The sequence below is a fragment of the Bos taurus genome, chromosome 24 (genome assembly GCF_002263795.3).
Source record: "Bos taurus isolate L1 Dominette 01449 registration number 42190680 breed Hereford chromosome 24, ARS-UCD2.0, whole genome shotgun sequence".
Classification (NCBI taxonomy): Eukaryota; Metazoa; Chordata; class Mammalia; order Artiodactyla; family Bovidae; genus Bos; species Bos taurus.
The window spans coordinates 59,997,974-60,025,572 of NC_037351.1; the positions used below are offsets into that span (position 1 = coordinate 59,997,974).

Below are 27,599 nucleotides of genomic sequence, written 5' to 3' on the forward strand. Positions count from 1 at the left end.
TGTAGAATATTTTCCATTTAATAGGAATGCTTTAGTATTCATTTATATTCTTCTATTCCCACAGGTGTATGATCTAGATTGATTATAATGTGATTTGTAAGTCTTTTATGTGCCCCTCCAATTGCGGTCCCTGTTTTGTGGCATTTACAGACTGTAGTGTCTCTGTGCTTTCCCATCCACCATGACATGCTTAAAATTCTAAGCTCAGTTGGTTTTAGACTGAGAGACACATGGCTTCTGCACTCAGTTTTCCTGTCTTTCCTCTCACTTTAGGGACCATTCATCTTGTAACATTTTGTATCATATAAATAAAAACCAAGAAAATGCAAATAAGGAAGCACCAAGCAAAGTACCGGTCACGGGGATTTGCCCGGTGGAGCATCTATCTTACACCATCACCGTGGTTTTCCAGAACTTTACCCACATCTGGTTAAAGTACTCCTGCCTGGAAAATCCCATGGACTCAGGAGCCTTGTAGGCTACAGTCCGTGGGGTCGCAAAGAGTCAGACACGACTGAGCGACGTCACTTCCACTTCACCCAAAGTCCAGCGGTACGTAACACACTTACCCTTATAATATTCTATTTTAATTAGTAAACCTCACAAGGCACAGGAAAATATACTCAAGGCTTTACACTGAGAAAAAATAGCATTAAGAAATCTGACTAAAACTAGAGACTATTGTGTGCTTTCAGAGACGTCAGATCAAACACCATTCTGTAAAATTTGTAAGGATTAGAGGGAGCAGTGAAACAAGAATCTCTGTAACAAGATCGCTGAGCCATTAGAAAACCAAAAGTCACTTTCTAAAGCAGTCCTTTGATAAAGCCTCCTCTCTCGGGAAGGTCTGCAGTCAGTCATCTCCGAGCGGTCAGCAGTGGGATGCAGGGCTGGTCCGCCGAGGCAGCCTCTTACCCCGCACGGATTGGCCCTCAGGTCTACGGATCTAATGGCTCCCCGGATTCTTGGGAAAACGCTGCTTGACGGATTGGAACTGTGACTTTGCTGCACATGAATGAACACATGCGTATCACCTTTTCCTTCCCAGTCTCATTGCTGAGCAGGCTCAGGGCAATAAATTCTGAGTAATTTTATGATGGAGAGGGTATGAGAGAAGACTCCATGAGTGGATGGAAGAATAAAGGAAGGAAGAGGAGAGGCATTCTTTTTATTTTTTTAGTTTTTGAATGCTTATATTTTGGATTACCACTTTGAGCAATAGGTAGCCTGTTACATCGTCATTTACATTCTCGAGGATCCATAAACCTATTTTTTTTTAATTGGAGGATAATTGCTTTACGATGTTGTGCTGGCTTCTCCCACACATCAACACGTGTCAGCCATAGGTGTACACAGAGCTCCTCCCTCCTGCCCTCCCTTCCACCCCTCTAGGTTCAAACAGCACAGCCTGAGCTTCCTGCATCACAGGGCACGTTCCCACTAGCTATCCACTTTACGTATGGTGACATATATGCTTTCAGCTCCTCTCCCGGGCTCCCCCTCCCTCAAGGAGAGGCACTCTCAATCTCACTGCGCCCAGATCTTCTCCCTTCCTGGACTGAGCTGCCATCACCTTTGTTCACTGACCTGCCCCCACCACAGGATTCTTAGGGGTTAGGAAACCAAACGCCTCTAGGGGGGCAGTAGGCAACATTTTCCAGTACTCTTGCCTGGAAAATCCCATGGACGGAGGAGCCTGGTGGGCTGCAGTCCATGGGGTCGCGAAGAGTCGGACACGACTGAGCGCCTTCACTTTCACTTTTCACTTTCATGCATTGGAGAAGGAAATGACAACCCACTCCAGTGTTCTTGCCTGGAGAATCCCAGGGACGGGGGAAGCCTGGAGGGCTGCCGTCTATGGGGTCGCACAGAGTCAGACACGACTGAAGCGACTTAGCAGCAGCAGCAGCAGCAGGGAACATAAAGAAACAAAGGAGGTCAAAGGGGCCTGCTGGGCTCCTTGAAGGTCCATGCCCTATCTAAAAGAGAGAGTCATCTCTGACTCTTGCCATGTAGGAATGTGGAATCCCAAGATATCAGTGATGAAGGGACACAAAAGAAAGGTATGATTAAGAGGTTTTGGGAAACTGGAGACTTTATGTGAAATCTTTCCATTTCAGAATGTTGAAAACAGTGGCAGGCCAAAGAAACTATATCTGCAGGCTGGATGCAGCAATTTGGATCCTCAGTTTGCAATGTACATTTTAGAACGATGCTTCTCAAAGTGTGGCCTACAGATCAGCACCTGTCCACACACTCTTTGCTCCAATCTGTGGCAAGATCCGAAGCCAACACTGAACGCTGTTGAGTTCAGCTGGCACCTTTCCCATAGGGAGATTGTTCCTTATAGAAGACACACAGCATTGATTTACATTCTGGCACAAGCTCCTGACCTCATTGTGGGTGAAATTTGGGGGAGCACTACTCCAGAAGGGATCATTCAGGGACCCTTCTCATGGTACCGACTCAGAGCACTGAGAACCAGTACCTTGGCTCCTTGAAGCCCAGTACTCTGTGAAGGATGGGGAAGGGAAAAGGAGAGAGAACTCCAATATGATCCAGAAAGTTGCTCGCAGGAGGCCCTGGACTAACTCAGGGCAGTAGGACCTGCCTGGGATCCAGTGGATCTGAGTGTTCAATATGGGCAGCCAGGGGTCAGCCAACCAGAACAATTCCTCTTCTCCGTCTCCCAACCTACCCGACACCTGTACTCTCTCAGGCACCCGAGAGTTGGTTCTCATAGTTGGCCCAGATATATTGCATGTCATGGATGTTCTTTAGTAGAACTTATTCATTTGTTTATCGCTCATTTGCTCACCAGTACCACCCCATCCCCAGTCCCACCATCGATTACAAGCTCCAGAAGCACAGCTGTCTAGGGCACAGTTAATACTCAGCCAATATCAGATGAACGAATGGTGTTATCGCAAAGTTACACAAGACAGGAGCACACATCATGCTATTTAGATGATAAAACTTTTTTTTAAAGAATGTTTCCAGAAGCTGACATGTACCTTTCTCAGGAACTGTTGAGTAAAGCCTGTTTGCATTTCGGTCAAATAGGTCAAAAAAGAAATTCAATGGTCATGGAATATGGTACAGGATATGCTTGAAAGCCAAAGTCTTTGTAAAAAAAGACTGAAGTTGGTAGATATGAGAATTCAGAATGAGGGTTCCCAGAAACTGAGCTATTAAGTTATTGACTGATAGTCTTTTAAGAACAGATTCATTTGTCTGCAGAAGTTTAAGAGAGACTCAGCCCAAAGGTGGAAGACCAGGGAATGACCTCAAGTTCTGTGCAAGCCTATGTGTATGGCTAATGTTAGAGCAGAGAATGGAGCTATGACCATGAGTGTTGAATGACTGAGAGGCTGAAATCTCCTTCTTGTTCACTAAAATTCCTGAAACCAACGCTGCTTATCAATCATACCACTTTTCTTACAGTCTCTTGGTCTCCCTTGTTCTCTCATAATTTCAGATCCATTATGTTGGAGTTTTGTGGCCTCGTCTAATATTAAGAAACTCGTTATTTTTCCAATCTCCTTAACCTGTTTCCTCCTATCCTCAGCACTGGTAGAAGAGGATCACTCCAAATGCTTTTTGTGAGTCTTCATTCTATGCTCATCGTTCAAAGGTCCTTCTTTTGAAACATATCAATTGTTAATATCATCCTTCCCCAAACTTCATCACCATCTTCTACTAGAATCTTCCTCCAACTGCCTCAAAGGCTTCGATGCTTGGCTCAGAATTTTCTAGTTTGCCCTACTCCTGCCAGTAGCCGTATTAATTTCAGGGCTATAACAGTCATTATTATGTTAATCATTATGATGCCTTCTATTTATTGAGTGCCTACCATGCGTTCGTCACTATGTTTTTTTCTTTCTTTATTTTTTAAAATTATTTCATGTTGTTCCTGGCCCAGCTGGGTCTTCACTCTGCCACACGCAGGCTTTCTGTAGCTGCAGAGAGCAGGGACCACCCTTTGCCGTGGCGCGTGGCCTTCTCTTTGCGGCGGCTTCACTCGTTGCAGAGCACAGGCTCTGGGTGCACGCATTTCAGTGGTGGCGGCTCACAGGCTCTAGTGCGCAGGCTAGCTGCGGTGCATGGGTCTAGTTGCCCCACAGCTTGTGCAGTCTTCCCAGACCAGGAATCAAGCCCATATCCCTGGCATGGGCAGGCGGATTCTTAGCCTCTGAACTACCAGAGAAGTCCTACTACGTGGTTTCTAATCTATCCTCCAGACACTAGGTCTAACCTCCAACAACCCTACAAGGTAGGTTTCATCCTCCATTTACACAAGAAGGATGCATGATTCAGAGAAGTTACATACCTTGCCCAAAGTCACAATTTAATTAGCAACAGAACCAGAAGGTAAACATAAATATTATTTCTGCCAAAGCTCAAGCTCCTTCCAAGCTTCCCTAATAATAAATAACAAGGATGCTACCATTTTCTGAATGACCACAGCCATTGGCTTTATACCAATTATTTCTAAATCACACAAAAACCTCCACAGTCTAAATCATTCCCACTTTAAAGACAGGAAAAGTGAGGCTCAGTAACGTTACGTAACCTATTCCAAGTCACACTAATGGTCAAAGATTTAAATTCAGGTCACTCAAAGTGAAACATCTCAGTTGACTGCCTTGCTAAAACTCTACTCCAGTTTTCTGCCACTGCATATAAACCACCAAGATTTAATGGTTTAAACCAGTAATAATCACATATGTTTCTCTCAGATGTTCAAGTTGGGCAGGGCTTAGCAGGGAAAGCTCCTCTCTGTTCCATGTGACATCAGCTAGGGTAGTTCAACAAGGTTTGAAGATCTTCTTCCCAATGGTTCACCTTGAGGACTGCTCAGTTGGTGCTGGATTTTGGCTGGTTCTTCAGCCTGGGCTGAGGGTCACAGGCCTGGCTACCTCTCCATGTAGATCTCTCCACATGGCCTATGCTTCCTCAAAACACAGGAGCTGAGTTACAAAGACAAGCATCCCATGAGAGAGCTAGATAGAAGTTGTATACCTTTGATGACCTAGTCCCAGAAGCCACACAGCTTCATTTCATTGCATTTTATGTTAGAAGTCAATTGCAAAAGTCTGGCTCATATTTAAGGGGAAGTGAATTAGACACATAAAAAGGAATATCAAATAATCTGTAGAAATGTTAAAACCTACCACACACACTTGCCCCACAATTTCTCACTGATTTCATCTCCACTCTGCTAACCTACCCATGAAAATAAGAACACGTCAGCTTACTCAGTGTCACTGAAGACAATGTCAAACGCACGGCTTTGCCTCTGATTCCCACCTTCTCTGTTTTCTGCTCTCACCTCTCCCACTACCTTGCTCCTGGTCTTGACCTTCTCCATCAAGCACTCTAATCCCTTTCTCCATATCTCGAGTCCTTCATCTCTCAGTTTCAGTTCCATGGTCATGAATTTCACTGCTGCCTTTTCTAGCACCTTCACGCTCTCTTCATTATCTATTCTCTCTTTATCACTTGTAGTCTGTCTTCCACACAATTCCTCTCAAATCAGTTACTCAGAAATTACCAGTTACCTCCTAATCATTACCTATGCTCATTTCTCACTCTCGTTCCTATGTAATGAGACACAGCTGCCTATTCTGACTTCCTTCAAATTTCCTCCTCTTTTTTTATATTCTGGGATATGTTTGTTCACATCTCGGTTCCCTTTACCTTAAGACAGTAGCCTGAAACAAACCAACATGAAGGCTGGTCCTAAAAGCAGAACAGAACTGAAGCAAGTTTGAATGACAGCAGAGCAAAGCAGGTCGCCATATACGCAGACCAAATAATTACAGTATTCTCACAAGGAGCAAGGGATTATGGTGAGAAGCCTTGCAATGGCCAACGTTTCTTGCCTGCACACAAGAACCTGCCCTAACCCTGGGATTGGGATTCACAGGACAAGCACTGTTGCTTAGGAAGAATGCACACGAGTTCTGAACTTTCCCTGGCCATGGAACTTTTAGAGCATATGATGAAAGCTCTAGACCCTCCCTTTAAAATAAAACGTTTTATTCCAAAAACACAAATGTTTGAATATGGGGGCTAAGTTGCGTCGTATTAGACTTGCTGCATTTGAGGTGTCCACAGGATTCCAAAACAGAGTTTGCTAGAAGACAGTTGAACATACAGCTATGATGCTCAGAAGAGAAATTTAAAATCAACTAGAGGCTGGGGAGGCAATAGTTATAGGATAGTGAATACCACTAGATGGACCTTAGAGCCTCAACAGTATAGGTATAGTAGATTTCCATGTATGTTAAGGGTAGATTCTTGAGAAACCCTGGAAAGTCAAGGAGAAAGTAAAGTACATAAACGGACTGAAGAGGAGCAGCCAGTGAGTTCAGAGGAAAACCTGCATGTAGATGTCAGAGAATTTCAAGAGGAAAAGGGTTTGTGACATTCAATAAATACTCATTAATCACTTTTGTATTACGGGTTGAGGATATAGCAGTTGAAAAAGTGAGCAAAATCGGCCCGACGGCGCTGCCTCCCAGGCCCGGGGCACCGCGAGCCTCTCCCTAGGCTGCAGGCTAATGGGTGCAACGCCGAAGCCTGGGCGGCCTGCGTGCGCGCGTGCGTCGGGCCGCGTGGGAGCGGCGCGCCGCCGTTGCCCCGCCCTCCCTCCGCGTGCCGTTGTCCGCTACGTGTCCGGGCATTCGATTTGCGCTTCCGCCATCTTTCCAGCCCTCAGTCAGACGAGCGCCGAGGCGGTTCTGCAAGTAACATCGCAATGGCTGCCCAAGGAGAACCCCAAGTTCAGTTCAAACTTGTATTGGTTGGTGATGGTGGTACTGGAAAAACTACATTCGTGAAACATCATCTGACTGGAGAATTTGAGAAGTATGTAGCTACCTTGGGTGTTGAGGTCCATCCTCTTGTGTTCCATACCAACTGAGGACAGATGAAGTTCAATGTGTGGGATGCAGCTGGTCAGGAGAAATTTGGTGGACTGAGAGACGGCTATTACATACAAGCTCAGTGTGCCATTATAATGTTTGATGTAACATCGAGAGTTACTTACAAGAATGTGCCTAACTGGCATAGAGATCTGGTACGAGTATGTGAGAACATCCCGACTGTGTTGTGTGGCAACAAAGTGGATAGTAAGGACAGAAAGGTTAAGGCAAAGTCAATTGCCTTCCACCGAAAGAAGAATCTTCAGTACTATGACATTTCTGCCAAAAGTAACTGTAACTTTGAAAAGCCCTTCCTCTGGCTTGCTAGAAAACTGACTGGAGACCCTAACTTGGAGTTTGTCGCCATGCCTGCTCTTGCCCTGCCAGAGGCGGTCATGGACCCAGCCTTGGCAGCACAGTTTGAGCACGATTTAGAGGTTGCTCAGACAACTGCTCTCCCGGATGAAGATGATGACCTGTGAGAACGTGAGGCTGGGGCCCAGCGTCAGAAGTCTAGTTTTATAGGCAACTGTCCAGTGATGTGAGTGGTGCAGCATGTTTGCCACTGTATTACATAGCTAAGCAGAACATGCGTTTACTCTTTGGCTACTGAAGGAAACGGATGGGCTTTGGAGTGAATGTGGCAGTTTTAAAAAGCTTGTTTTTGGACCTGCATATTTACGTGATTTGGAACACAGTTGTCTCCTCCTTGAGTTTCAAGTATAAGACTGCTGTAGTCACATAACAATATTGAGAGGTGCAGTCTTGTTTGTTACTGTCATTCCCATTCCTTTTTGTTTAGAATCAGAGTAAAGTTGTATTTCAAATATATATTAAAAAAAAAAAAAAAAGCAAAGTCCGTGATCTACGGGGTGAAGAGACATTTAATTAGTCATTATGAGTGTGACAAGTTAAATCAAAAATTCTCTTTGGGAAGAGAAGTTTAGCTCTAAGTTCATGTCATGCCTTCAGTTTACTGTTCTCTGCTCTCCTAGGCAGTCAGTCTGAGGCCATTTTATTGACTCAGGTACATGCTTTTTCAGTCCCTATGTGTTCAGCCTAATAACATTATACCACTTGTGCTTATGGGCTTCCTAGTGGCTCAGTCCCTTAGACTGCAAGGAGATCAAACCAATAAATCCTAAAGGAAAACAGTCCTGAATATTCATTGGAAGAGCTGAAGCTGAAACTCCAGTACTTTGGCAACCTGATGCAAAGAAATTGACTCACTGGGAAAGACCCTGATGCTGGGAAAGATTGAAGGCAGGAGGAGAAGGGGATGAGAGAGAATGAGCTGGTTGGATGGCATCACCGATTCAATGGACATGAGTTTGAGCAAGCTCTGGGAGTTAGTGATGGACAGGGGAGCCTGGCGTGCTGCAGTCCATGGGGTTGCAAAGAGTCAGCGTGACTGAGCAACTAAACTGAACTGAACTGAGTGGCTCACTGGTAAAGAATCCGTCTACCAATGCATGAGACTCATGTTCAATCCTTGGGTTGGGAAGGTCCCCTGGAGAAGGAAATGGCAACCCACTCCAGTATGCTTGGCTGGAAAATCACATGGACAGAGGAGTCTGGTGGGCTATGTCCATGGAGTCACAAAAGAGTTGGACAGGACTTAGTGACTAAAGAACGATGACGACCTGCACTTAGATTTCACCCCTGTCGCTGCAACATGTGCCCCGAGCAGCTGATTTCTGCTCTTCTCGGCTGTCCTCTGCTATGCTGTACTGGACAAGGGCTCAAGGCTGGTTTAAATCCAAGCGCCACCACTTAAAGAGCTACATGCACACTAATGCAGGCTAAGTTGCTTCGACTGAAGCAACAGTTGTCCGACTCTTTGCAATCCTATGGACCTTAGCCAGCCAGTCTCCTCTGCCCATGGCATTCTCCAGGCAAGATTACTGGAATAGGTTGGCATGCTCTCCTCCAGGGGATCTTCCTGACCCAGGGATTGAACCCACGTCTCCTGCATCTCTTGCATTGGTAGGCGGGTTCTTTACCACTAGCTTCACCTGGGAAGCCCCAAGAAGCGACATAACTCCAGTCAAGTAGCTCACCACTATGAACTTCAGTCTTCTTTTCTGTCAAATGAAGGTGATGCTGATGTGCATGCTTGTGCTCAGTCGTGTCTGACTCTTTAATGCTACCTCCCTTCTATTGAAATTTGGGGGCATTAAATCAGATAACATTTGTAAAGCAACACAGTGCTTGCCTTAACGCTAGTTAAATATCAAAAGCAAAAAGAAAAGAAGACTAGTGATTAGGACCAATCAACCTCCCTTGTTTTAGCAAGGAAGCTTTAGAAAGACCAGCCCTCACCCCATCACACTATTTAACAGAATAATGGGAAACTGTGTATTCCAGAATACTTGTAAGAACCTTCCTCCTCTCTCAAATACAGCAGAGAGGTCAAATAACAGAAGCCTGTGAAGTGTCCGTACACCGGGAAAGAACACCTTGGGTGAGTTTCAAAAACCATTTCAGTTGATTAGAAAAGCACAAGTCAGCAATCACTAGGTTGCAGAGTGAATGGGAAGTGAGAAAGTGAAAAGGCTATCAAGTTCCCTTTCAGGAAGTGTGGGTCTAGCAGGAAGGAGAGCGAGGCACTATTTAATTATAATTAGCTTGTGCTCCTCAACAATCACCTGAACTTGCCCCAAATAGAGCTGAATTGGTCTTCTTGGCCTTATTTGAACAAAACCTCATTTATTTTCTCTCAGATATAGAACGCGTTAAGGTTGTTTTAAATATTCATCCTGTTCTAATCACCAGCTTTCTCTCTTTCCTGCCAATTTGATGACATTTATGTATTGAGAGAAGTGGCCAAATCTCTTTCTGGGGGTGTTTAAGAAATGGAGAGACATGATTCTTGAAAAGATTCAACTTTGGTTTAAACTAGATGACCTCTGAAGTTCCTTTCTCAATAGCAGAAGTTAATGCTCACCGAGCTCCTCTATCTAAAATCAATTGTAAGTGGCCATATCCATCTCTCCACTGAGAAAGGACCCATCTATTCTTGCATACATCCCCTATCTGATACCACATGTATACTCTGACTCCAGGTACTTAGGAAGGCCACTGATAGCTTTCAACTATATGGCCCCATTTAAGCTCTGCTTTTGCTGCCAAAAAGTGAAGAGGACCATATTCACGTAGCACTTTCCTCATTAAAGCCAAACATGAGCCTGAACCCCGCCACAGACACATCTTTAGCACTCAAACCAATAACGACCTCATTTAATTCCAGCACGGAACAATGTCTTTCCCTTAAAATTAATGTCTTGTCCACATAAAATTCAAATACAGAATGCAGCCTTCCTGATGATAAGTAGAAAGCATAAAGGTGACTTTTAAGGAGATAAATTTATTCTGTCAGGGAAGGAATAAAAACCTTTTGCTATTCACCTGTGACTCGAACTCCTAGGCAATGAGTTCTTCCCTTATTTGTAGCTAAATATGATGTGTCACTCAGCCTTCCCTTGCTGTCATGTGTTAAATTAAAATACATCATTAATATATACATCGCTTCTGATCCTCACACGGTTAATGGCTCGGTACTGAAGGACTAGGCTGTGTGTTGGCATCCGATAGGCATGCACACAGAATAATATATATACAAATGGATGGGCAGCAGGGAACATGGCACTTTAAATTATTTAAAATAGCATAATTGCATCGCCTCCATTTACAGAGAATATCAAGTGAGGCAGTACAAATTGTTTTGAGTTAATGGAATAATAAAGAATTATGATGATCCAATAGAGATTTCTCAAAATAAAATTATATAGAAATATTTGTGCTGTTAAATATGACAGTCCAGATTTTGAAATAGTATATTGGATAATTGAACAAAGAAAGGGTATTTTATTCAATGAGTCAAAATTCAAAGTTTGCATTCAACCTCCTGTTATCTAATTTCTAGATGTGACATGGGATAAATAAATTACATTGGCTATTCTCTTGAAGAAATCTTACTCGGGCTGTGTTTTAATGTAGATGCAACTAGCATTTGGTCTAAATACTAAGTATTTAACAAATCTTCCAGGTGTGTTTTAGCATCATTGTTATCACCATCAACCCATTTTGCAGATAATGAAAATAATCAGAATTTGTTCAATGACAGGCATGAATTTTAATTCGTTTAACACAATGATTCTATGAGATAGGTACAACTATTACCACCATTTCCATTGTTACCAACACTCCCCAAGTAGAGACACTAAACAACAGAACATTTAAGTCATTGACTCAAAGTCACCAAAGAATAAGAATGCAGTCCATCCTGCCACTCAGAAAGAACAGTGAGGCTCAGAGCAGACAGTTATCTCAATCAAGGTCACAGAGCTAAAGTGACCTTGAAGTGAAACTGAAATTCAAACCTCTTTTTTTAACTTTATTATTTATTATGGGGTTTTTCAAATAGATACTCAACTAGAGAAAATGGTACTGTGAACTCCAAACAAGACTTTTAGTCCAAAATTTAAAGTCCTTTCTCTAGAACATGTTTATCACAATAATTTTTAGTGGAAAGAGTTTCAGTGTTATTTTTAAGAGGTAATCCATGTTCATTATAAAACCATTTGTTCAGAAGAGAAAAGCTTGCCTCTATTAATAGCTTGTGCAGATCCTCCCTGACTTTCTCTACACACATCTGCCCACATATAGTAGTAGTAGTGTTAGTCGCTCAGGCATGTCTGACTGCGACCCCATAGACTGTAGCCCACCAGGCTTCTCTGTCCATGGGATTCTCCAGGCAAGAATATTGGAGCAGGTTGCCATTTTCTTCTCCAGGAGATCTTCCTGACCCAGGGATCGAACCCAAGCCTCATGCACTGCAGGCAGATTCTTTACTCTATGAGCTACAGGGATGTCCCTGTATGTGCATGTATAGAGATATAACTATTCTTTACAAAATGGAATCATACCATATGCACTTTTAAAGCTTGCTGCTTTTTGCTTTTAAATGCACCATGGACATATTTCCATTACAATGAACATTGATCTATAGCTTCATTCTTAATGGTTACAATCATATCAATGAACCATCATTTACTTAACCAATCCCTTATTGATGAACATTTATATTTTATTAATGCTTTGTTACTATAAAATATTGAGGCAACTCTCCTATCTTATAGGTCTTTATATGCTTGTAAAATTAACTATTAGAAGCTCCTGCAACATAATAGGTGCTCAATAAATATGAGGAATTAACAGATGAAGGAAAAGTGGAGTGGTTTGATCAAAGAAATGGTAAATCTTATATTTTGATATATATTGCTAAATTGCCCACCAGAGAAGTAATTAATCCATTTTCTGATTTTTCATCTTATTTTTTAACTTTCTTTACAGTCTAAATAATGTAGAAAGTTTCCAATATTTTACTTTGTGGTCCTGTCTTCGAAACTGATCTGTAGGGTTAAGAGCTCAGCAACTTATGCAAGCCAATTGTCAGATTTGCAGGAATTTTGAGGATCAATCATAAAATGTAGCAATTATTTAAAAATTACATAAACTTATGATTAAATTATACTTAAAACAAAATCAATAAATACTAGTTACTTTACTAAATGCTCCTATTATCTATACTTTTGAAATTAGTTATGACTACCATATGCAGATAATGGATATCGTAGTGTGCTATTCCACATCTTTTCCCAACTCCACATTCAGTGACGTCATTGGTAGCTTAATATTGGTCGTGAAGGGAGTATTTACACCATGGAAATCAGCTAGTGCTACAAATCAGGGCTTGATTTAGTTCTGAAACTGAGTTCTTAGTTAATTAATGAGAAGGGGATGAAAAGAAGTTTAACAAGCCACATATCAGATTTAATAATATATTTATTGGGAAAAGAGTCTGCAGACTGAGATGCAACTCCATGTGTCAAAAAATCATGGCTGAATATTGACTGTAAGTTCAAAGTTAGAAAAAAATCAAAAAAATCAGTCTGAAAAATTACATTACAAAAAATTGATTACATTAATAACATTTATTGACAATAAAGAGTATTGTGTATCTTTATTTTTAAATTGTATGCTAGGTATCCTCTATTTTAGTAAAAAATGTATAATATTTATGTACATATGGAAGGAATGATGCTTAAGCTGAAACTCCAGTACTTTGGCTACCTCATGCGAAGAGTTGACTCACTGGAAAAGACCCTGATACTGGGAGGGATTGGGGGCAGGAGGAGAAGGGGAAGACAGAGGATGAGATGGCTGGATGGCATCACTGACTCGATGGACGTGAGTCTGGGTGAACTCCAGGAGTTGGTGATGGACAGGGAGGCCTGGCGTGCTGCGATTCATGGGGTGGCAAAGAGTCGGACACGACTGGGCTGAACTGATATATTGCATACAGTTTTTTTCAGGGGCCTGGTTGTAAAGCATTTAATGGCACCTTACTGTTTAGGTTTTATATTTTGAGGAACATTCTCTGTATAGAAATTGAAATACATGTATTGTTTTGTATTCTAAGTTCCTCTGTGCAGTTGGCTATTTCTGAAATTTGTGTTCTGTTTCATTGACCTTTTTGTCCTTAGTCCTTAGTACCATAACGATTGAATTATTACAGTTTTAAAACACATTTGATATCTAGAAGGGCACATAGCACTCCTCTTGTCCCACACCACCCAGCTATTCCAGATAAACTTAAAATAATTTTTCAAACTCCCACCCAATAGTATTCCAGTGATACATCCTCCTTTCATTCAGCTCTTTTATATTCATTGTTAGAATCTTATCATTTTCTTCATATTTGCCCTATACATTCTTAGTCTTCATAACTCTATATATGTTATATTATTGTTTTTATGTACTTTCTATATGGGATTTTTTTATATCTCTTTAAAATATTATTTACCACAGATATTTTACCACCACTTAGAATTATCCCAAAACTCTTCCACCAGAAACCAAGCTAAAAAGAATAATTGCAAACCATTTCCAACAAGAATGATGGCTAGATCATTTTATTCAATATCGCAAAAGACTAAGAAGGCTGTGGAAAATGACACAGACTGAAGGAGACTGAAGAGACATGACAAGTAAAGGCAGTGTGGGATCTTGGATAGAATCCTAGAATAGAAAACGGACATTAATGAAAAAATTGGAGAAATCTAAATAAAGTCTGCAGTTTAGTTAATTAAAAAGTATGATTGATGGGTAAAAGTTTTAATAGGACAGTTTGTAAGATAAAGATTCTGGAGCCATTAATGAAATTATTTTTTGGAAAGGAGGTCAACTCTACTTTTTAAATGTGAATGTGCATAATTAAATCATCTTAAAATGACAGTTTTTGAGTAATTTATTCCGTATTTTGGATTTCTTCAATATGGCTAATTATAAAACCACTGTAAGTTCATATTATTCTCCTAATAATATTTTTTACAACATTTTATTTCTTCCAAGAGATTCCACAAGTATACAATTATTTGCCAAATGTGGGAATGTGAAGATATTATGAGAACATGAGTTAGACAAGCAAACAAAAAACTATAGGTTACCATGAAAAACAAATGCTATACACTTCTGTGCTACAGGACATTGAAAAAAATGATCCTTTAATTTTATCTCAAGTTAATATTTGTTATATAAATTATAACGTAATCTCCATGATGAGCCTCTGTTTTAAAAAGAATTGTTAATAAGTTACTGAAAATGTTTTAAGAGAGGCATCTAAGTTTAAATTCTGCACCCAGCCTCACTAAAAATTTCCCCTGAAAGTGACTCGTTGCGACCCCATGGACTGTCGCCTGCCAGGCTCCTTTGTCCATGAAATTCTCCAGGCAAGAATACTGGAGTGGGTAGCCATTCCCTTCTCCTGGAGATCTTCCCAACCCAGGGATCAAACCCAGCTCATCTGCATTTCAGGAGACCTTTCCTGTCCAAGCCAAATGGTCTCCTATGACACTATCACTCTGTAAGTTTACAGATCAGAGTGGTCCCATTCCACAGTCAATTACCAGCCTCAGTCCTCTAGGCTATACTTTGAGTAGCCCATTCTTCTTATTTGCTCCTAGGTAGTAATGGGATCCAAGAGGTTGCCAGACAATAAATTTTAGCACAGTTGATGGTAAGTAACAGGCGCAAAATCTTTCTTTCCTTCTTTCAGGTCACCAAATACAAAACATGACCTGGCCTAGGTATTCTGTGATCTCCACGTGGTTTGGTAGACACATGACGAGACCTAGCTGTTTGTGTGGGGATTATGTGCATTCTGGAGTCAGACACTGTGAAAACACAGGAAGCTGATTCCCCAGCCTCTCGCCCCTCCCTGTTTCTTGTCCAGTCAGGCCTGGAGCCTCCATGGCCATGCCATCCACCTGCATTTCCTGGTCAGCCTCAGGTTGCTGCTGCCCCTCTTCTGTACGATATATCTCACTGTCAAATGCAGCTTCTCCAGTGGACAGCCTGGATCCTGAATTGACTCCTTTTACAAGCAAGAAAACACACACAGAGCTCATCACAAGTGTTTAAACATGGCAATATGTCTTTCTGCTCTGCTGTTTCCTCTGTCTCTGCATCTTCTCATCATCTCTCCGTGACTATTTCTCCTCCCTTCTGTCTGCCTTATTCTCTGTATGAGACCCTCTCCATCTGTGCTTTCTCTCCTCTATAACCTTCATGGGTCTCCATCCTTTTAATTTACTGTCAATGTTTACGATATTGAACCAATATTCACTCTTAGAATAGGATTTTCCTTGGTTAAGGAGAACAGTGGCACATTTGGTAAAGAATCCACTGGCCAATGCAGGAGACACAAGTCCCATCCCTGGGTCAAGAAGATTCCCTGCAGAAGGAACTGGCAATACTCTTGCCTGGGAAATCCCATGGACAGAAGAGCCTGGTGGTCCATGGGTTCGCAAGAGTCACGACTTAGCAACTAAACAACACAACTAAATACCCATTTCCCCCCAAAAAAAGATACCATAGTATCTGAAATTGTTCATGGTTTATATAGCCCTGAATCACAATTTATTAGCCCCATTCCTGTAATATTTGGGAAGGGGAGTCAGGAAGATAGCCTGTCCAAGAGACATCTCGGAAGGCATCTCTTCTCATATGAGGCCCATCATATCCCTCTCCTTTCCAGAGCCAGGCAGCTTGGTCTGAGCTCTGCCAGACGATAGGTAAGAAATTGTTCTCCACAAACCTCTTTGATTTTGCGTACACCAATAGAGCCTCCCTCAAGGTTAGAGAATCAGGCTGAAAGGCTCGTAATGTGTGTATCCTGTGATTCCTCCAGGATCTGAGCAGAAGCTAAAGAGCCCGGATGCAGGAACTTAACTTGAAGGTAGGCTGTGCTTAAGCAGCTGAGAGCAGAAGTCAGCAATGCCGTGTGAATTAATGAAGGCAAATGAGCCTGGGATTTGTGTTTGTTGTGTGGGAAGGTGATGACAGAGTAAATCTTCCAAATTTAAGTATATTTTATGTTAATTGCCTAAAGTAGCAGAGATTTGCTGTTTAAATCTCATCCATGGGAAACCAGAATTGGGCTTGTTGATTTCTTGTATTATCCACTGAAATTACTGCAGTCCTTGTTTGTATTTACTTGAGAAGCACGGATCTATTTCTAAATAGCTTTACAACTTTAACTGTTTTAAGAAACTTCTTTTTAATGCCATCCAGTTAATTGTACCATGACAGCTCCTAAGTGGAACATTACATCTACCAGTCTTAAGTGCCGCTGGGGATATAATAGCTTGGGTCACATTATTACAATCTCTTTTATTTAGAGCACTTGGAAAGCTAAAAATTAAATATGCTTCAATCTGCTATCATTCTGACTATTACTTACGTTAATGCTAAGTAAAGACTAAAGAAACTATCACCTCTGGTAAAATTAAATTCTGAATTCTTTGATGATGGAATATAGGTTCGATCAATGTAGATACAAATCTTTCCTTGTTTTCCCTCTACTCAGTTAAAAATGGTTTCTCTGTAATAGCAAGCTACTGTGTGCATGGATTTTTGAACTCTCAGAGTACTTAGTGGGGAAAGAACAGGAATATAGAAAAAGGGAAATGGTGAGATCACTTCCATGTGTGGGAGACATTGTGCTTGTACTAAGTCACATCAGTCGTTTCTGACTCTTTGTGACCCATGGACTGTAGCCCACCACGCTCCTCTGTCCGTGGGATTCTCCACAGAACACTGAACTGGGTTGCTGCCATGCCCTCCTCCAGGGAAAGTTCCCAGTCCAGGGATCGAACCCATGTCTCTAATGTCTCCTGCATTGGCAGGCAAATTCTTTACCATTAGCACCACCTGCTTTATTGACTATGCCAAAGCCTTTGACTGTGTGGATCACAACAAACTGTGGAAAATTTTTCAAGAGATGGGGATACCAGACCACCTGGCCTGCCTCCTAAGAAATCTGTATGCAGGTCAAGAAGCAACAGCTAGAACTGAACATGGGACAACAGACTGGTTCCAAATCAGGAAAGGAGTACATCAAGGCTGTATATTGTCACCCTGCGTATTTAACTTATGTGCAGAGTACATCATGAAAAATGCTTGACTGGATGAAGCACAAGCTGGAATCAAGATTGCCAGGAGAAATATCAATAACTTCAGATATGCAGATGACACCACCCTTATGGCAGAAAGCCAAGAAGAACTAAAGAGCCTCTTGATGAAAGTGAAAGATGAGAGTGGAAAAGATGGCTTAAAATTCAACATTCAGAAAGCTAAGATCATGGTATCTGGTCCCATCACTCCATGGCAAATAGACAGGGAAACAGTGGAAACAGAGAGAGACTTTATTTTGGGGGGCTCCAAAATCACTGCAGATGGTGATTGCAGCCATGAAATTATAAGATGCTTGCTCCTTGGAAGAAAAGTTATGACCAACCTAGACAGTATATTAAAAAGCAGAGACACTACTTTGCCAAAAGGACAAAGGTCCTTCCAGTCAAGGCTATGGTTTTTCCAGTGGTCATGTATGGATGTGAGAGTTGGACTATAAAGAAAGCTGAGCCCCAAAGAATTGATGTTTTTGAACTGTGGTGTTGGAGAAGACTCTTGAGAGTTCCTTGGACTGCAAGGAGATCCAACCAGTCCATCCTAAAGGAAATCAGTCCTGAATATTCATTGGAAGTTCTGATGCTGAAGCTGAAACTCCAATACTTTGGCCACCTCATGCAAAGAGCTGACTCATTAGAAAAGACCCTTATGCTGGGAAAGATTGAAGGTGGGACTTAATGGATATGAGTTTGAGTAAACTCTGGGAGGTGGTGACAGACAGGCAGGCCTGGCGTGCTGCGGTCCATGGGGTCACAGAGTCAGACACGACTGAGCGGCTGAACTGAACTGATCTGAGAGCACCACCTGGAAAGCCCTACAGTGAGGGAGACATTACTCAGTGTCAATCCTATATGCCCTCAATGTATCAAGCCCAGAAATAGCCAGGTGACAAGACAGAGACTAAGCCAAGAAAGTGAACCTGAAGCTGGATACTCCCAAAGTGGGCCATGCAGTGCCCTCTAGATGTCTTTTACAAACCAGCAGCTCTTATACCACCTAGAGTATTTTAGAAATGCAAAAGCTCAAGCCCCATCCCAGGCTGATCTAATAAAATCTGCACGTTAACAAGACCCTCAGAGGATTCCTATGCACTTTCAAGTCAAAGAAGCCCTGTCTGTACTTCGCCCAGGGCCTCCACTGGGAAAATGGAAAATCTGCCTTGATTAACCTCAGGAACTGGAATACTCTAATTGTTCCCCTCAGCAGAGAATGGTACTTTACAGATGATGGAAACTAAAAGACTGTAAAGTGAAAGTGAAACTTGCTCGGTTGTGTCTGACTCTTTGCAACCCCATGGACTGTATAGTCTATGGAATTCTCCAGGCCAGTCTACTGGAGTGGGTAGCCTTTCCCTTCTCCAGGGGATCTTCCCAAACCAGGGATTGAACCCAGGTCTCCCGCATTGCAGGCAGATTCTTTACCAGCTGAGCCACAAGGGAAAGTGAAAGTGAAGTTGCTCAGTCGTGTCGGACTCTGTGCGACCCCATGGACTGTAGCCTACCAGGCTCCTCTGTCCATGGGATTTTCCAGGCAAAGAGTACTGGAGTGGATTGCCATTTCCGACTCCAGGGGATCTTCCCAATGCAGGGATGGAACCCAGGTCTCCCGCATTGTAGACAGACGCTTTACCATCTGAGCCACCAGGGAAGCCCAAGCCACAAGGGAAGCCCGAGAATACTGGAGTGCATAGCCCATTCCTTCTCCAGGATATCTTCCTGACCCAGGAATCCAACTGCATTGCAGGCAGAATCTTTACCAACTGAGCTATCAGGGAAGCCTTTAAAATTTCAAATCAACCATTGAGATCTGACTGTAGGAGAGGCAGAGGGAAGAGAGAGCGTCACACACTTCATTGCAAACAACTGTTGAAACAGGAAGCTCTTGTTGGAAATATTTTACCCTCTTCTCTTGTGATGTTATTGGATTTGGTTTCCTTTCTTCTAAAGAAGGACACATTGGGGGGAAAAATGACCTAAATTCAGTATTCCATCCAGATGCTTTCAATTTGGCAGGCGGGAAGCAAGTTTTGCATAAGACTGAGCTCACTGGAAGGAGTTAGAATTTTGAGCTGGAAATTCCAAAGGCATTTTAAAGTCAAGAAACTGTTTAGGAAAAAAGTAAATACAAGTGACCTTGATGATATTCTGCAATGACAGTCACACCTCAGAGACATCTCTGAGGTTCCTCTGGGTACATTTGTAACCAGTCTTCCTGGCACTGAGTTCAAAACAACAGACTTTAGGCAAATGAGAAAAATGGGGAGGTGTAGTAGAATCTAATTTAAGTGGAGGAGCCAGTCACAGAAACCTCACACAGCACAGGGGAAGTCACAACACAAGTGACTGGCCAGCACCGCAGAGGCCGCAGGTACCCAGCTCAGGGTGTCTCAGAATAGGATCGTCTGTGCACTTGAATGCATTCCTGGACTTCCCACTCAGGAAAGCCATCCAGGGAAGGGACCGGCAACTCGACCTTCCTTTCTCAAAGGTAATTTTCAGGATCAGGCTGATTTTGGTTTCAAAATAAACCTGAGATTTTTGACATCCCTTGACCATATGGTGTATCTATTACATAAGCTGTTTTGAAGTTTCCTTTTTCCTTAGCCAATTGTGTTTTCCTTATGTTTTTGCTACTTTTTTTCCCCAATGTTAGATATCCTAGACATCAGTAGCTACTAATGTCAAACAGTGTTTGAATGCTTTTTTTTCATTTAATTTTTAATAATTTACCAATTTAGGATTAAACGTATCTTTCAATATTTTTGAATCAGAATCTCATTTAGGAGTCAGTGCTAAGGGCTTCTCAGGTTGCTCAGTGGGTAAAGAATCCTCCTGCAATGCAGGAGATGCAGGAAGATGGGGGTTTGACCCCCGGGTGAGGAAGATCCCCTGGAGAAGGGAATGGCAACCAACTTCAACATTCTTGCCTGGGAAATCCCATGGAGCCTGGAAGGCGACAGTCCATGGGGTCACAAAGAGTCAAACACTGGCTGAAGCAACTGAGCACACATGTGTGCGCACGCACACACACACACACACAGTACTGATGAACTGGATGGCATTTTTATTTATATTTTTTACTAAGATAACATAAAAGCAATGTTGGCATTTTATGAAAGATAAATTTGAACCACTGTATATCTAGATTATATAAAAACTATACCTGCAGCCTATTCAAGTAGAGGATTCAAATTTAGTATTAATGCAGAAATTGTTTGAGTTTCTTTAATGAGTATTCCATCTCAAACAGGAGTATACAAAACTAATGAATTCAAAATTGGATCAAAATGATGACTGACTATAGAAAAATAGCCAAGCCTAGTATATTAGTTTCCCAGGCTTCCATTACAAAGTACCATAAACCAGGTAGCTTTGAACAACAGAAACTGTCTCAGGGTTCTGGAAGCTTAAGTCCAGGGTCGGGGTTTCGGCAGGACTGTGACCCCTCCAAGCCACTGGGGGAGGCTCCTTCCTCGCCTTCCATCTTTGGATGGCTCCGGGGAGGCTCCTTCCTCGCCTTTCATCTTTGGATGGCTCCCGGGAGGCTCCTTCCTTGCCTTCCATCTTTGGATGGCTCCGGGGTCCCGACCTTGAGGCCACTGGGGGAGGCTCCTTCCTCGCCTTCCATCTTTGGATGGCTCCGGGCGTCCCCGACCTTGAGGCAGCATCACTCTACCCTCCGTCTTCTCGTGACCACCCTCCCTCTGGGTGTCTGTCTTCCATCTTCTGAGGAGGACATCAGTCACAATGGATCAGGGCCCACCCTCATGGCCTGATGGTGACTCCATTATACCTGCAAAGGCTCTATTTCCAAATAAGGCCACATTCACAGATACCAGAGGCTAGGTAGTCAACATATTTTTTAGGAGTATATACAATTCAACCCCTAACACATATCTAGCATTTTATCAGCCCCAGAATATAACCTGTAACTTTACCAAAATGACAGTATTATTTCTGGATCAGTATAATCTCTGATCCAGAGATTATAATTTCTTTTTACTTGCCTCCCTCACAAAACAAAGGAAGTTAGAGATCAAGCAACTGTTACTAATGTAATGTGTCCAATAAGTATTTGATAAAGGTTCTCTTGGAACAGAGTAGAGGGCATCTCAGGCATGTCAATGACAGCTGCTAATAACAGGAGCTAATAACTCAAGATCCTTGAGACTTTCAAGTAACCCATCTTGAGTGGCATATCAAGAAAACAAAATTACAAGTTCAAAAGAGTCATCCAAGGGAAGAGATGGAAGCCTGCCTAATGCACTTCATAAATATCATAAGTAATGTAGCATGACAATTCTTTGATACCAGCTGAATGTTTAGAAAACACAGTTCACACCAAGTCATGTACCATTCATGATTTAATGTAATTGTAGGGTGTGCTCAGTCGCATCGGACTCTCTGCAGCCCCATGGACTGTAGCCCACCAGACTCCTCTGTCCATGGGAATTCCCAGGCAAGGATACTGGGTTGCCATTTCCTTCTCCAGGGATCTTCCTGATCTGGAAATGGAACCCGTGTCTTCCTGTGTCTCCTGCACTGGCGAGCAGATTCTTTACCGCTAGCTCCACCTGGGAAGCCCCACATATTGTAGTAAACTCATTTTCGCTGCAATTCTGAGCCCGTGTCTAACTACAGCCTACTCTTCCCAGACTTAGAGCTCTCCCGCCTCCCCCAGAGGACCCCTTCCATGCCCTTCCTCTCTTCCCCACTCCTGTCTGGGCTCCTTTCCTGGCCCTCGTGGGCACTCAGAGGCACCTTCACAGGCATCCTCAGCACCACTCTCCTGTCCTTGCCTTCCTCTGAGCTCAGTCCAGGCTCCCGGCTCCTCTCCTCGGGGCCTCAGTTTACACCCACGCTCCTCACACTTGAGGGAGAGAGCTTGTTAAAACGCAGGTTCTGACTCAGTGCATCGGGGGTAGGCTCTGCAATCCTGCATTCCCAACAGGCCTCTGTGTGATGCCCACGTGCTGCCCACGTGCCACACCGCGAGACCGCACACCTGAGCACACGCCAAGGCCTTCTCTGTAGCCCCCCAGACCCCCCGGGCTCCCAGGGTCTCCTACTTCAAAACCATCTCTTACGCTACCGCCCGCCCCTCTTCTCTCATCAGCCCCTGCCGCCTTAAGCACAGCTCAGGCGAACAAATGAACAAAATAACCCTACTGAGGAATAAATGCTGATACACTGAGCTTACCCGCCTACCCCATGCCCCCAGAGGTTCTCCTGGAGCAGTTTGTGTGAATCTCTAAATCAAGCAGTCTTCGCTTCCAGTGTAAATTTCGGTATATTTTTCTGGGGAGCAGAGTCAAGATTGTTATGACGTTCAAAGAATCCCCTCACCCCAAAACGCTGAAAAGGCACAGTCTACAGAGAGCAGTGCCGGGACTGTTCACGCGCGTGTTCTGCAGGGCGAGGGAAGGGGAGGGCGGAGGGGCCGCGGTTCGAAGCCCAGGGCTCGCCTCTGGCTTGCCCTGTGTGACTGCCTGGGGGATGGGCAGCGGGGCTGGGGGCTGCCCTGGTTTGCCCACGCACGTTCCCTCACGCTCAAACGAGGGGCTGCTCCAGGTTCTGCTTCCTTGAATTCAAACAGAATTCTGATCTGGAGGCTGGAGCACAGGCTGCCAGGTGAGCTCCCAGCCCTTCGTGACGTGAAGGGTAAGGTCGGTCAGATGTCAGGGGACAGCTGTGTTCTCACTGGGTCTGAGTGTGGCCACGCTTCCAGCGCCCAGGACGCCCAAACTCTGGAACCTGAGAGAGGGCAGTGGTCCTGAAACCGTCACGAAAGCACGCACCCCTGCCCAAGGAAAGAGAATCCAGAGCAGTAACTGCCTTCTCCGCCCCACGGGGCCCTGGAAAGGCCTTGTTGCACTCCGCACTAAATGAGACGATATATGTAGCGCGCCCAGCATGGAGTCCAGCAGATAGGAGGAGTTCAATAAATATTAGTTCCCTTCCCCATTAAAAGTAACACCAGCCATCCTGTCTCTGTGACTCGCTTGCGGTTATTATCATACAGCACAGCAAGAAGTGTGCCTGTAATTAAATATGTACCACTATGGTAATTCTGTTTTTAAATTTTATTGATAATATCATTATACCTTTTATGTAAGTTCAGAGTTTTTCTGCTTATGCAGCATGGTCATTGGTTCCTAACCTTCAAAAAAATGCAAGAAAACATCTGAGGAAAGAACAGTTTAATGGTTTAACAAGGCATTAAAAAAAAAAAAAAACCCTGTAGCATCCTCTGCAGCATGAGCCATCGCTTTCCTCACTGTTCTTCCTGTCCTGACAGCCCTCAACTCTGAGGCTCCCCACCAACCTCCCTCCTCTGCCCTCCACACAACACTCCCTCCCTTCGCCCTCTTTATACTGCTAGCAAAGACCAGGCAACCTCCAGGAATATCCCCTCCATCTGTTTTTTTGGAGGCTTTGAACTGGCACGCCATTCAACCCTAGCAGCCTGGGGACTCCAGCCAGGTCAAGGAGTGGCACATGAGCTGACAGCTGCCTGTCAAATCTATCCTCACCAGATAGAATCCCTGAGCCAAACACGGGCTGGGCGTGAATGTGGATGGCGACTTGATGCCACAGGGGAGCTGAAAGCAACCACATTCCATCGATAAATATCTGGGACTAGGAGGAAACATTGGCATCAGAGGGAAGCATACCAGCCCTCTCCAAGCTGAAAGCAGAGACCAGTGATCCAAGCATGGAGGTGAAGCTGAAGCAGAAGTTGTGGGGAAACCAGCTGGAGTCCTCCACCATGTTCCAGACATGAGTTATTCTTAGTGGAAAAAACAGCCATGGAGCCATGGAACATGTGGGACATCCTCAGTGGTACTGATCACTGTATGACAACATCCTTGATTCATCCCTAGATTCAGGAAAAGACAATATCCACACATGGAATGAATCATCTCCAAATAAGCCTCGTAACAGCAAACAACTTCAGCTCCTATGTAAATCCTTGAGAATGTTTCAAACGTGATCATCCCAGAGCTCATTAGAAAAACCCTGGTTGGCCTGGTTTCCAAGAATATCTCCAGATGTTTTTTAATTGAAATTGAATACAGGGTCACTGTCCGCAGGCACTGGCACTCTGTACTTCCCACCTGTGTGCTCCTGCAGCTGCTGAAAAGCGAGCTGTGCAGAGGGCAGCACCACACCTGTTAACTGAGTCATCCTCGGGCTCCTGGCCTCTGTCGACCGTAATGTCGCATCCGATAGTTACAACTGTCGTTTTGTACAAAGAAACGGTCCCATTCCCATCGTCTGACTGTATGGACCTTTTGCTGGTAAGCATATTTCCAATCACATTGAGAAAAATAAAACAGAACTGGCAATAAGAATCCTGAAGTTGGTTAGAATCACCGGGTTTGCAAAAATAAATTGACGTTTATTAAACTGTCATTTAATAAATTGATATTTGATTTCCATACCATTTTAAAACTTTCATATTTTGGAAATAAAATGATTAATTTCCAGGAAGAATTAATGGCCTGGAATTTTGTTATCAAGCCAGGTGAATTTTAATGACTCATTTTAACAATTAACACTGAAATGAAACAAGAAGGTTGTACACTATAGCAGACCAAAGCATCTAGAAAATGGAAGTGGAGACTTGAGAGGGCAAAGGCAATAAGAACTTCCCTCATTCTAATTCTACAGAAAACGTCAGAGACAAACTCAGATTCAGGGATCTGCCCTGGGAAGCAGGTGTCCTTGCCACCTTAAAAGCATAAAGCCACAAGAAGGCGTATCCCCGAGGAAGCAGCTTCTTTTCCCTGTTTGAACAGCAGTCCATCACTTTGGGAAATAAATATTATAGATGCAAGATTTACAATAGACGTGATTCTGAGAGTGATTCTCTACCACCTTACAAAACAAGAAAGAATTCTACCTTAGTTATCTACAAATATTCAAGTTTATTTTCAAACGTTTATAACAGAAACTTCCTATTTCATTTAAATGCTGTTATCACAGGGAACTTCTTTAGCAAACAGTATTCATAAATCTTCCCATGACATGATATTCAGGTCACGGAAAGTTACAGAATTTGCAGCTCATGACATCACTGCCATTTCTCCCAAGGCCATTCTTGTTAGGACTCTACTTTCTTCAGTTCACCTTATTATTAATAATAAAGTTATCTGAAACAATCTAGGGGTCAGGAGAGAGGAAAAAGTCCGAGAAAAATCTTAACACTGTTTCCCTGGATCTACAGCTTGAAGCCAGTCTTCCAAGGCTTAGACATGACTCCTGCTGGTAGAGTTTTGCTCTGAGGGAACCAAAACTCCCTCAAGCTAGTTTTGAGAGAGACAGAGAAATCTGTACAGTTTCAGTGGTATCTCATGGAATCCCAGGCAGGAAGCTCAGCTCAGCTTCCCAAGGAACGAGGGACAGGAACGGGGAGGAAGGCTCTCTCGTCCCTGCGCTCTTCCTGTGTCTCAGCTCCCGACTTCCTCTGTGCTGCCTCTGCAAGACAGGGCACCCCAGGCCTCTCTGCCCATCTAGAGTCCACGTTTGCAGAAAACAGGGCCTGCTCAGCCCTGTCCGCCTCAGGTGGCCCCACCTCTATTACACACAGTTTGGGCTTAAGGGAGGGGCAGAGTCCTCCTTTACAAATAAGGCTGTGGTGAAGAACAGATACACTTTGGACAGCAAGGAGATCAAACCAGTCAATCCTAAGGGGAATCAACCCTGAATACTCATTGGAAGGAATGATCTGAAACTGAAGCTCCAATACTTTGGCCACCTGATGCGAAGAGCTGACTCATTAGAAAAGACCCTGATGCTGGGAAATATTGAAGGCAGGAGAAGGGGACGCTAGAGGATGAGATGGCTGGATGGCATCACCGACTCAATGGACATGAGTTTGAGTAAACTCCGGGAGTTGGTGATGGACAGGGAGGCCTGCTGTCACAAAAAGGCGTCACAAAAAGTCGGACACGACTGAGCGACTGAACTGAACTGATGTTTCGTATTTCTTTCTATATTTGAGGATACTTATGCAGCATAATTTTCCTTCCCCTCCTCTTGAGAATCTGCCACTTTCCACATAATCAAAATGAAGAAGCATGTTTGCAGGTTTCCAGTCTGTTTATCGGAGAAGGCAATGGCACCCCACTCCAGTACTCTTGCCTGGAAAATCCCATGGACGGAGGAGCCTGGTGGGCTGCAGTCCATAGGGTTGCTAAGAGTCAGACACGACTGAGCGACTTCACTTTGACTTTTCACTTTCATGCATTGGAGAAGGAAATGGCAACCCACTCCAGTGTTCTTGCGTGGAGAATCCCAGGGACGGGGCAGCCTGGTGGGCTGCCGTCTATGGGGTCGCATAGAGTCGGACACGACTGAAGCGACTTGGCAGAGTCTGTTTATTCCCCCAGATATGTCAAGAATAGTGTCCTTTTGACAAGCCAGGAGGAACCTTACATCTTTTTACTAACAATCTTCCATTTCCCACCAAACACAGGGTTTGCAACTTCAACATCTTAAGGGAAATCACCAGTGCTGGAAAACAGTTTATGTGAAATACATGTTACGCAGATTCATTCCCCCTCAAAAGTGAAGGAAAAGGTCCAAATGACCATAAGAAAAGGGTAACATCATAGTAACAGCTTTCGCCATGGGTGTGCTGTCTCCTCTCTGGGAAGAATCAAGCTTTGAAAGAGCACTTGTGTGTTATGCTCACCACATCACACTGTGCACATGGTACACCTAAGATGATTTCATCCTTGGAGCAAGCCTGAAACTCCGTGGACTAGAAAAAACTCCCAGGGCCTCAGAAGGAGTAAATAATTTGCCACCCCCCTAAGAATGGCACTAGTGGTAAAGAACCCACCTGACGATGCAGTAAATATAAGAGACCCGGGATCTTCCCTGGGTTGGGAAGACCCCCTGGAGTAGGAAATGGCAACCCACTCCAGTGCTCTTGCCTGGAGAATCCCATGGACGGGGGAGCCTGGCAGGTTAGAGTGCGTGGGCTCACAAAGAGTTGGACACAACTTAGAGACCAAACAACAACAACCCCAAGGGAAAGCAGAGAAGCAGAACCTGAAACTCACCCTGCCTGACCCTGAGACCCGTGCACTCCCCTCACTGCTGCTCAGGCTCCGTCGTCAGCCTTGTG

At 43.6% G+C, this 27,599-nt stretch overlaps 2 protein-coding genes across 3 annotated transcripts in view; both read left to right on the forward strand.

Annotated features, from left to right (window-relative positions):
• CDH20 (cadherin 20) overlaps positions 1-27,599 on the forward strand; it is a 213,135-nt gene that overhangs the window by 110,126 nt on the left and 75,410 nt on the right. The window contains exon 1 of one of the 2 annotated variants that reach the window (XM_059880947.1): positions 6,699-9,393. The exons of the other annotated variant lie outside the window; for it this stretch is intronic. The gene's annotated coding sequence lies outside the window, so the exon portion shown is untranslated. Of the gene's footprint in view, positions 1-6,698; positions 9,394-27,599 lie in introns of those variants that run through there. 2 annotated transcript variants of the gene reach the window in all.
• LOC101902622 (GTP-binding nuclear protein Ran-like) lies at positions 6,699-7,785 on the forward strand. The gene has a single exon (XM_010819018.3). It carries the CDS (start codon positions 6,935-6,937, stop codon positions 7,409-7,411), a length of 477 nt encoding a protein of 158 aa, XP_010817320.1. The 5' UTR covers positions 6,699-6,934; the 3' UTR covers positions 7,412-7,785.

Excerpts from the sequence above, each read along its gene's own strand:
- LOC101902622 (XM_010819018.3), top strand. The coding sequence starts at position 6,935 with ATGAAGTTCAATGTGTGGGATGCAGCTGGTCAGGAGAAATTTGGTGGA.